The sequence below is a fragment of the Mytilus edulis genome, chromosome 2 (assembly GCF_963676685.1).
Source record: "Mytilus edulis chromosome 2, xbMytEdul2.2, whole genome shotgun sequence".
Lineage (NCBI taxonomy): Eukaryota > Metazoa > Mollusca > Bivalvia > Mytilida > Mytilidae > Mytilus > Mytilus edulis.
Window position 1 is genome coordinate 85568572 of NC_092345.1, and position 12592 is coordinate 85581163.

The 12592-nt window shown below is 32.1% G+C and overlaps 1 protein-coding gene across 1 annotated transcript in view; it reads right to left on the reverse strand.

Annotated features, from left to right (window-relative positions):
* Window positions 1-7515: 7515 nt before the first annotated feature.
* Window positions 7516-12592, reverse strand: part of LOC139513220 (uncharacterized) — a 50590-nt gene continuing 45513 nt past the window's right edge. The window contains exon 3 of the mRNA XM_071301516.1: window positions 7516-10631. Within this exon, the coding sequence (XP_071157617.1) occupies window positions 10356-10631 (276 nt within the window). The 3' untranslated portion in view covers window positions 7516-10355. The remainder of the gene's footprint in view (window positions 10632-12592) is intronic.

Consider the following 12592-nt stretch of genomic DNA (forward strand, 5'->3'; position numbering starts at 1 on the left):
AAACAACTGTCATTTTCCTAACTATGTGCAGGCATTTCCAAATGTAGAAAATTATGGATTAAACCTGGTTCTATAGCTTCCTAAACTTGGTAGTCGCATAAATTCCATTATATTGACAATAATGTGTGAGCACACACACAGACATGATAGGTAAACTGTCAAAATCTTGGGTACAGCAGTTAACATTGTGTTGTAATCTTAACCACTATATAAATAAACAACTATGTCAACAATGAAAAACAAAATGACACTTATATATACAAAGCACATAAGCAAAACAGACAACAATACAAGGAATGACTATAGTACAATAACGCAATGGTGGGATGTATAAATACCAAGCCACACCAAATGATAAAATGCAGGTTTTGTCTATTATCTTGAAAATCATATAAAGAGAAAAAATCTGAGGGATCAGAAATGTTTAGAATGCTGATATATAACTAAATGTATTATAAATATGAAGATGTGTTATGAGTGCCAATGAAACAACTCTTTCCAAGCAACAATGTACATGTATAAAAATTAGCATTTATGGTTCGAAGGAAGTCTTTATCATGTTTAAGACGGAGCCTAGGCTAACACCAAACAGAAAACTACAAAAGGCCATTGTCCATTGATATCAAAACTTATAAAAGTTATTGCTCATACATCTACCAAGTAGTAAGCATTGTAGAAATCGTCAGACAACTTCTGATTTGAGTAATTGCCCGTTAATGAAAATGTTATATATTGTTTTCCGTTTTTGCCTAATGTTAGAAAAACTATAATAGATAGCTACATAGACACTTGAAAAAACAAAAAGATGAGCCAGACCAGGCCTTGTGGTCATAAAACTTTCGAGCAAGGTTTTGTACTCAGACACGAGAATCAACCAATTGAAATACTGGATTTTGTGTTTCGAGCACTAATTTTGTACTCCGAGCACTGCGTAAAGTTTTATGACCGTGAGCCCAGATCTACAAGATTGATTGTTGAAATCATCTCGCGACCCCTTGTAATTATTGCCCTTTAACGACAATTTTACTATTTTTTGGTGTTTTGCCAGATATCGTTAAAACTAGGATTGATCAATTGAATATTGATAAAAAACAAACATGATAAACAGAAAGAGATCTACAAATTAATTGCTTGGTCGAAATTTTTAATACTCATATTAGAGTTCTTCTTTTAAATGACAGCGTTTACTGATATTTTTAATTTTTGCCTATTATCTTGGAAACTATGAAGGATAGATATACATTTTAAATAGCAAACATTAACAGGAAGAAATTGAAATGAATTAAATTCGACCAAAATCATAAGAAGATTTTTTTATTGAAGTGATTGCCTTAAAAAGCAATCCGACCGGACTATATATAAATTGGGAACTAAAGTAGATGCAAATTGGAGGCTTAGACGTGAGGTTACCAATATTTAACCCCTACAACACATGTTAAACACATAAGTTGAAAAGATATCGAAATATGCAGAAAAGCACTGATGGACTCATTTTTGTCGAGCCTGCAACTTTTGTTGCAGAAAGCTCGACATAGGGATAGTGATCCGGCGGCTACGGCGGCGGCGTTAGCTCACTTCTTAAAAGCTTTATATTTTAGAAGGTGGAAGACCTGGATGCTTCATACTTTGTATATAGATGCTTCATGTTACGAAGTTTCCGTCAGTCACATGTCCAATGTCCTTGACCTCATTTTCATGGTTCAGTGACCACTTGAAAAAAAAGTTCAAATTTTTTGTAATGTTGAATTCTCTCTTATTATAAGTAATATGATAACTATATTTGATATGTGCGTACCTTGCAAGGTCCTCGTGTCTGTCAGACAGTTTTCACTTGACCTCGACCTCATTTCATGGATCAGTGAACAAGGTTAAGTTTTGGTGGTCAAGTCCATATCTCAGATACTATAAGCAATAGGGCTAGTATATTCGGTGTATGGAAGGACTGTAAGGTGTACATGTCCAACTGGCAGGTGTCATCTGACCTTGACCTCATTTTCATGGTTCAGTGGTTATAGTTAAATTTTTGTGTTTTGGTCTGTTTTTCTCATACCATATGCAATAGGTTTACTATATTTGTTGTATGGAATGATTGTTAAGTGTACATGTCTAGCGGGCAGATGTCATGTGACCTTGACCTCATTTTCATGGTTCAGTGGTCAAAGTTAAGTTTTTGAGTTTTGGTCTTTTTATCTAATGCTATATGCCATAGGTCAACTATATTTGGTTTATGGAAATATTTTATGATCTTTATGTCAGTCGAGCATGTTTTATTTAACCGTGACCTCATTTTCACGGTTCATTGCACAGTGTTAAGTTTTTGTGTTTTGGTCTATTTTTCTTAAACTATAAGTAAGTAATGTGTCAACTATATATGTTGTATAGAAGCATTGTTAGCTGTACCTGTCTGCCTGGCATGGTTCATCTGACCTGGACCTCTTTTTCAAGGTTCATTGGTCTTTGTTTAGTTATCTTGTTTAATGTTAAGTTTATGTGACAGTTGTAATAAAGCTTAGCTTTATACTTAGGACTATCAACATAATATCAATGATTAGTATAGAAGGCGAGACATTTCAGCGTGTGCACTCTTGTTAAAGTAGGCAGATATTTTCCATTGAACTGATTTATTTTCTACATAAGAAAATGTATGTACCAATTAAGGAATATGACACTTGTTATCTATTCGTTTGAAATGTTTGGTCTTTTGATTTTGCCATTTGATTAGGGACTTTCCGTTTTCAATTTTCCTCGGAATTAGGTATTTTTGTGATTTAATTTTTTGTATGATAGCTGACGCTTGCCCGGTCGTTTAGTTTGGAGTTTTCATTTTTTTACCTAGATTTGTATCGTGTATCGTCTAACAATGAGATATGACCTTCAGAAAACTACTCTTGACTCTAAATCAAGATGAAGGATACTGTATTAATTGATGGTGTCAGGCAAGTTTTAAAAATTATTATTTCTCCGTTATTTTTTGTCGGATTCCAAGCCGGCAGAAAAGTCTGACGTGCCATATTCAAGATAATAGCTATATTTGTTTTGATTTGAATGGGAATCGCATAAGTGGTTTCCAAATACAAGTTGTGCTAAGAATAAATTTAGCCTCCTTCTGATGTGGTTTGTACCCAAATGGATCTTGTATATGATAAAGGTCTGAATTGTTGACGGTGTTTAATGACGGTGATCGTGATTGTGTCTACGTTGGAAAGTAGAGCTGAACATATTTATTACATTTACCGAACCGCAGGACGGACTAGATAGACTTCTGACATTGTTCAAGAAAAATTAGATTCGAGAAAATCACAAAGCCGTTCTAACCTCCTTTGGTATTAACCTAAGAAAAAACGATTGCAATTTCCCATCTTTTAACTGGATAGCTAAACTTCCCAAATATACAAAACCATATATAGACTGGTCGTCAATATAGACAACTTCAAATCTGTTTAAATTTTTTTCCTCATTTTTTTCTAGAGTAAATTGTGTCCTTTAGAAATATTGTGATGATGTGTATTCAACAAACTCAACAACTGTGCCAATCAGTTGCGAATTCTTTATCATTCTAAATATCTACTTCAAAATCTTCAATCACAATCTTCACAATTTTGCAGTTATTTCAAAAAACAAGATTTTTCTACGCTATACATTACTTTTTAACATATGCTCAATTGAAAAATGGGTTACATGGCTCTCACTAAACAAAAAAGTCACATGCAGATACAAATTCCATGTTTTAGGTTATAACAAATATAACTAAGTGAAGATTGTAAAGAACATCACTGATTCCTATCATTAAAAGAGGGACGAAAGATACCAAAGGGAAGTCAATGTACAGACGCTCATACAATTGATATGCAGGAGTTTTCAGGAATGTCATGGTGGTTCAATTTTCGACATTCAACATTCAACATTCAAATGTTTGTATATTTTAGCATTCATTTTTAACATTCAACACTCAATTTTAACATTCAACATTCAAAATACTTTTTGTAAAGCTTTTTTTCAATTTTTTTTTCAGCATTCGTCTTCCACATTCGATTTTCCACATTCAACATTCGTTTTCACACATTCAGCATTCACTTTCCACATTCAACATTCGTTTTCAACATTCGTTTTTTAACATTTAACAATCGTTTTCAACATTCAACATTCGTTTTTAATATTAAAGGTTGAAAATCGAAAGTTTTAAAGGAATGTTAAAAACGGATGTTAACAAAAGATATGGAAGTAAAGGAATTTTGAATCCTCAATGCTCTGCAACTTTCTATTTGTTTGGCTTTATAAATATTTTGATATGAGCGTACTGATGAGTCTTATGTAAACGAAACTAAATTATAATCCTGGTACCTTTGATAACTTTGACTGTTGAATGTTGAAAATGAATGCTAAAAACACAATTTTAATGTTGAATGTTGAATGTTGACATCCGTAGAATTTTTGTTTATTTATAGATGAGTTGTACAAGATGTTTTATCACACATTTCGTTGGGTGCTTGCATCTCATATAGCTCAGTGACCTTTAAATAAACATAATACCAAAACTAAAAGGTCTGGTATATATGTTGATCTTTTTCCGATATTGACGCAGATGAACGAAAAAAAATAAGCTATATTAGACACATAACAATTTCAGTTTTACTATTGTCACCTTCCAATTTCTCAGCAGTAACATATTCTCTGTCCAAGTGTGAGGCGTATACATATTTTAATTTCTCAGCAGTAACATATTCTCTTTCCCATTGTGAGGCGTATACATATTTTATAATTGATAAGTTATACACGTTCATCCCCAAATTTGACAGACCATTCAATTACTCAGGTTTCTCTTTACACAAAAGCGGCTCTTGTATGTTTTGGAGGAAGAGAGACAGAAATGGACACATGTTTGACGGTCACCATCGTGAATCGTCTGAATTTGTTGCCTTTTGAACAGCAGTTAATACTGTTGTCTTTATTTATATATAGATTAATTTGTCTTAACTTTTGATTCAAATAATGATGCCTATCGTAGATGAATGAAGCAAAGGAGATGTAGAATTTAACAACGAGAGAACAACTCTATCACAAAAAGGTCGTCGAGATTTCATCTAATGGAACTGACAAATAACTAATTGGACAGAGTCGAGACGAGCTGAAAATGAAAATTAAGATCATCAAACCAATGACATGAAAATTCATAGATGGTAAAAACATTCAGATATCAACACATAAAAGTCAGGATCATTGCAGTGTTCATAGTTAAAATCCTACATTTCTTTCCAGAGTAAAAGATTAAGACATTAGTATTGAACACCAATAGTATAATAGTTTTGGATGGTCTTTAATTCATGGTGAATAAAATGAATACTATAATAGGGAATATACTATTTGAAAGAATAGACTTTAGTATTTTGTCTGATCCTTTAAATCCTACAATGTTGCCCCCATCCACACACACACAACCTTTACCATGTTAATCGTTTATATAATAAGTACTTAGATCATCCATGATGTATTTTTTGCCAATTTGTGGCGTCTCATCACATTTTAAAACGGGTTAGTAAACGTTTGGCTTTTGATTATCTAAATTGATTGGCCATGATTAATACATTTTGCTTTACCTGAATGACAAATTGTTTATTACATCCTATTTCTCAATTACCTAACAAAGAACTATAAAACGTAAATTATCATGGAATTAATATTGGTCTTATCTTCTGCCAAATGGGGGATTAAAATTCAAATGAATTCTGATTCATTACGCAATCAATGCAACCTCAATTAATAAAAAAATTGTTGTTTACTAACAGGTTTTGAATGAGAAAACACCGAAACAAACTTATATATATTTCATTTAGAAATTTAAAAGTTCATTCCAAATATGTTTAGGAAAATGTCATCAGATTGACGTTATTGGAAGATTCTTTAAAAAAAAACTTCTATCATATACATCAGAATTGTAATTATTGGTTGATCGTTGATACCTAAGACCAGTTGTTTTGCTTTGGAAGAATTTTGTAAAACATGATCTACTTACTTTTCTGGGGCTCCTCAAGCAGCCCCGGTTTTTCGTGGGTTCATGTTGCTAAGTCTTTGGTTCTTTATTCTTAATACTTCTGTTAGTCCTTTGGTTGTTTTTTGGTTTTTGTTTTGCCACGGTATTGTCAATAGATATAAGAACATGTGGTATGAGTGCCAATGAGACGAGTCAGTATATTTTTGACTTGTGAGCTTGATTATCTCTTCGACATGTTTCACCTCTAATTTATTGTACAATTATGTGCTTGATTGGTTGGGTTGTGTGAAACTGGTGTGATTCTGTCGCAGAACTGTGGTTGTTTATGTTAAAAGTTACAGATAATGCGATGCAAGTCTTCGACATGTCATCTCGTTAACACGAAGCACGTAAAATCTAATTTTAAATTATGTTTCAAGTTTCAGCTGAAATCAAAATTCCGGGGAAAGAATTCTGGAAACTTAGATCATTCGCATCGAATACAGTAACAACAAACCTTTTGTGTTAAAAGCTCATATAACAAATGAATTGAAATAAACATTAAGGCAATGCTTTGATTCTTTTGTTTCTAGTCAACCATTGTTTAATTTCTGTTTCTTATTCTTGAAATCTTGCATTATAAATTATTCTAATGACATATACAGTGCAGTAAAAGTAAAGTCCATGCATTCATTTCAAAACTGTCTTAAAAGAAGGAAAAAAACACGCTTTTACAGCTGACTATGCAATATGGGCATTGCTCATTTTTGAAGGCCACACAGTGACCTATAGTTGTTAATTTCTGTGTCTCTTGGTCTCTTGTGGAGAGTTGGAGAGTTGTCTCATTGGTTACCAAACCACATTTCTTTATCAGAATACTGATTTATACTTCCATCAGATATTATTAAATACATAGTGTCATAGTGACCTCAACTGATATATATTGGGTGAGTGAATTCCATATGGGGTCAGAGCGAAGCTCGAATCCCTATATGGAATTGACTAACCCCATATTTATCATATTTTGTCTCCAGAACCCTGTGTAATGAACTAATCTTACTGACTATCTTAACAGCTATACTAGTGCCAGTGACCCATCAACGTGATAAAATTTTCAATATTAAGAACCTATGCTTCTAATGGAATACACAAAAACAAAAAACAACATTGATAACTTGGTGGCTTTTAATGTGTTTTATGAATTAATTGCAACCGTTAATCATCTATTTTTTCGTCTGTTAAAACCCTTCAGATTTTCGTACACACCGTGTTGTTTTTATAACGGGACAGAACACTACTACAAACCGTGTATTTAAATAAACTGCACCCACTAACCCAATCAGAAATATACACGGTCTCTACGCGGTTGATTTTAACCAATAATATTCCTAGAAATGTATAGGAGGTGAGATAAATTTTGCTTCACACATAAATGTTATTTTCAAGGCTCTAGCTTACCTGATGAAGGTTATTCCAGTACCACGTGTCAATCTAGAATTCTTTAATACAACCTCATCCGAATGTCTATATAGAAACAACAATATATGTTCATAAAATGATTTATTAGGTTTTCATTATTCAACTTTGCATACAATGAATAATTTTGGCGTGACAATGCTACTGAATATAACATTCAGAAGTAAAAAGCACATCGGAACGCTCATATTTCATTTCACTGTTACAACATATCATTGCAATCAGAATGTTTATGTTGACAAAGTAGTTACATTTATTATATTTGCATTTATATGCATATTTTGCACGATATAATGTGTTTTCACCCTTAATGAAATACACACACATTTATATATATATAATCCAAATAGAAAAAAAGATAACATTATAGGTATTGAATTATAAAAAAATAATTTATGATGTAAATAATGCTACAGTTCTTGGAATGAAGATTTATAGTGTATAAAATATGCAATTCAGGGATGCTGAGGATATCGAATATCCCATAATGTGTATTGTGTTGTGTCTTAAAACAGATTGTGTATGGTACTCAATGAATTCATGGAGGTTTGAATACTAATCGCAAGTCTTTTAACTGGATATCCAGTGCAGTGTTTTTGATTTCTTTAGCATCTTTAAAGGTAACGTAATAATTAAAATGAATTTAAATTAAGTTTCAAATCAACCAAAGTTCAGTGCTTTAAGCATGAAAAATTAGGTAAATTGAACGCCATACGTGCAAAGTGGTGTTTTTACGAAAGAGGCAGTGGAATGCTATGAATTTGGAACTCTTAATAAAAAAAAAGGAAATGGTGTTTCCTTTGAGAAACTCGGTTAAGTGTAGACGTTCTGGAATTTAACATATAGGTTACAAAATCCTATAGAAATATGATATCACATATATACAAAGCATTCAATGTGTACCCCTCTGAGTCTTTCCTAAATTTATTGATAAGAAAATAAGGAGAAATGGCTTTGACTGCAAATCTGGGTAACTAATTTACAACAAATGTAGCATACGATTTTAGATATAAATCCGAACTTTATCATAAAAAATAGCATAAAAAGTTGCATAAATGAAGTAAAATATACAAAAACATGCATTATACTATACTACGTCGCTTTCATTTCCTTCCTGTACTTTGCGCTAATAATAATTTGTGCAAATACAAAACTCATATCTTGAAATAAATAAATGTGACACGCACACACTGTCACTGTAGCACACAATCTTTGCATCAGGTTAAGGTAATATAATAACAAATAAGTATAAAAGACGCCAGAAATATTAATAAACTATTTTATAGAAAAGATATAAAAGATGTAGAATGAAAGACTTTCGCATTATCACACAATACAAATTCATTTTCTTGTCAATAAAACATTAAACCTCAAAAGACAAGCGAAAGCGAAAATTGAGGCCGTTATTCATTGGCACTAATTCAAGTATATTGACAGCTAATATTTCGGCAAGCTTTTGATACCTTTCAACGTCTAACATTAGATTTAGTTTCCTCAAATGAAATTATACAACTGATTTTCTTTATTAGATTGGTATATTGTATAGGTTCATAGACTGGTAGAGGTATGATAACAGACAATAATAGACCACTTCGTAATAAATGAATTTATGGGACAAAAAAATTGCCATATCAAACCATCTAGTTGAGAATATATAAATTCTTACATATTATTGTAACAGTAAATATTTAGCGATGGTCGTCTAAATGAAAATCAGCATAAATAGTAGTGTCAAATATAATCGTATGAAAATAATAAACAGTTTTGATTGTTACATTAGTGATAAAATAATAGCTTTTATCATTCCTCTAACATTGTTTTTACACAAATAATATCTTATAAATAATACATTTGCATAGACATCTAACATAGATATAAGCACTTGTGTCGTTTATGTAATTATATATGAAGGTGCTGTTGTGAGAAACAATACTCAATACAAAGTGTACATAAAACATTAGCACTATAAAACCAGGCTCAATCCAATATTTTCAACATTTGAAAATGCCTGTTCAAAGTCAGGAATATGACAGTTGTTGTCCATTCGTTTGATGTGTTTTGTCATTTGATTTTGCCATTTTCCGTTTTGAATTTTCCTCGGAGTTCAGTATTTTTGTGATTTTTCTTTTTTCTCATGTTATCATGCAACTAAATATCAGTGACTGACATAACAAATAAACAAAGGCCCTTTTCTTACTTGACCCATTCACTCTCGTTCTTTATATAGATCTGTATCTTTGAATCTTATTTTCTTTTTTAGTTATTTACCTCTGACAGGTGGGTTTGGAAGGAGTCGAGTAATGTTTGTATATAAGAATTTTAAGCTTACTTAAAAATAGGCTTTTCCGATGACATACCATTGCAATAGCAGGGGGTTTGTTTGATATGTTATATATATGAATGATGTGCAACGCTATTCAAAACTCTCATATCATATATTATATAAATGTACATGGGTCAATAGTTTTTGTGACGCATTGTAAATGGACAGCTTGATCTTTGGTGTACAAACAGTCGTACAGCAATTGAACTGTTCCAGTCAACAATGATATCCTTAACTATAGGATCGTCTCCCCATATGTTTCCGATTAAAGGTGATAATAATGGTTACATAACACGAAGGATCGGAACATCAAGTGCATAGTAGTATCAATACACTATTTGGTCAGATGTTTTGACGCCAGCCTCATAAACCAAATTACATTTATGTTCAAATTAGAGTTTTGTGTAATGTCAATATACCTTTGAGTATGAACTGAAAGACGTTCAGTTTGGTATATATGTGGGTAAATTGAATAACATGTATATCATATAAATGGTATGTTTATAACCACGGAATCGTCAGGTTCATAAAAATAACTGATATGACTGTTGTTTTTGATTACAAAATCTACAGTGCGCTTACTCTACTTTATTTTCTACATTTATGTTGATTTCTTGTTGACTTGATGGCACGTGGAAAGAGTTTTTGACGAATGGATTTACAACCAGTCTTTTGGCTTGAACTTTGAACTTTTGAACTTTGACGTAGTTTTAGAATCCTTTCTCTGCAAACTACACATCTCAAGGGTAGACATCTTTGAGAGACAGCACTTTGTATTGTTTTTATAAAACACATCCGACAGACAACTTTATGGCCACATGGGAAGGTACGCATCGTTGCCTTCGCAGACAAACAGATGACACACTAGAAAATAAAAATATAGAAAAGGTTAATCTTTTTCAAGTAAACATTATCTATCAATTAACGCTTTTGAAAATATTGAATAAATAACAGTTATTGACAAATTTTTGTTGCAAAATGTAAATGTTAAAGAATCCACTATTATAGACATAACAAAATCTTTACACCGAAATTTTAGTTTTACCTGTGTTGAAAGGCATACTGAAATACATTCACTTGTCGCATAACAAACAAAAGACACATGTAGCAGTTATCAATGATTATCAAAGAGTACTGGTTGATTGCTTTTTTGTTTTCATCGTTGAAATACCCCCTATTGACAGGATGAAGAATAGCAGAAAAGGCAATGTTGGCATATTGGTCGGTTCAAGGTTTCATCATAACACTATAGAATTACTGTATGAATAACAAGACAAAATATTACGCGTGTAATATGCATATTAATTTTTTCATACCAATAATACCGACATTGCAAGGGGTATTTACAATAATGATTCTAGAAGACAGCATCAGCACAATACATTTAACCTTCTCTGACAAAGAACATAAACAATAATTAATCTAAAGATTGCACAATTCAAACTTATTCATTACACATAAACTTGGAGTGGAATCAATATTAATAAGTTAGTCATTTCCAACAACCGGTAAATTGTTAAGTTATATAACAATTCAAAATTTAGAACAAGTTCTCCACTTAAATTACTTCAAACATAACATGAAAGAAGCATGAACATGACATGAGCATGTTATTTTCTAAATGCTTTGGTGATAGCAATATATATACAAAAATAAAGATGAATTTAGTACAGTCAAGAAGTGGTGTACAAAGTAAAATAACAAAAATACTGAACTCCAGAGAAAGTTCCAAAAAGTCCCTTATGAAATGGCAAAATCTAAAGCTCGAACTCATCAAACGAATAGAAACCAAAAGTCATATTTCTGAATTGATACAGGCATTTCCTTATGTAAAAAATGGTAGATTAAACCTGGTTTTATAGCTAGCTAAACTTCTAACTTGTATGACAGTCGCCTAAAACTCTCTTACATTGACCACACTAACAAATATAATAGGTAAAAATGTCACTAAGAAGATACAAATGAAGATAAAATGCGAAATCTAAGTGAAAAGCATGAAATCCAAAGGAGCGGGGCAATTGTATAGAGGTGATAGTATACCTAGTAACTGTCAGGGTATGTGGTATCCAGCTTTACATGCGTCGACCGACAATCAATCAATTCTCAATATTTCACAATTGATTTTACAAAGGAGACACTATGTAATTTTCAGGTCAATTACTTCGAAACATGTCGTTTGTCAGTAGAGATACAGATATAAATAAAGGCAACAGTAGTATAACGCTGTTCGAAATTCATAAATCGATAGAGTAAAAAAAAAATCCGGATTAAAAACTTAAACTGATAGGGGAAACGTATCAAATATAAGAGAACTACGACACAACAGATACACAACATTAAAATGTAACACACAGAGAAACGAACTATAATATAACAATGGCCATATAATATAAGACGTTGTTGATAAATTTCCCGTATCAACATCGCAACTGTTTTTGGTCACATCTTATTATCAATATAATAAAATTGTATTCGACTGTCGTACAAGTGAAAAGTTTAGCTAGCTATAAACCAGGTTTTAGCCACCATTTTCTACATAAAAAAATGCCTGTAACAGTCAGGAATATGACAGTCGTTATCATTTCGATTGATGTGTTTGAGCTTTTGATTTTGCCATTTGATGACAGACTTTCCGTTTGGAGTTTTTCTGGGAGTTCGGTATTTTAGTGAGTTTACTTTATATTTTACATATCGGTTAACCAATTCATGATGGTGTCCGTCAAACGTATGTAGTGTCTATTTTAGTAGATTCTTGTCGCTCTTCATCATACCTTTTATGAAGCAATTTGTGTGAACATGCAGGAATGTTACGTGTTACTGGATAT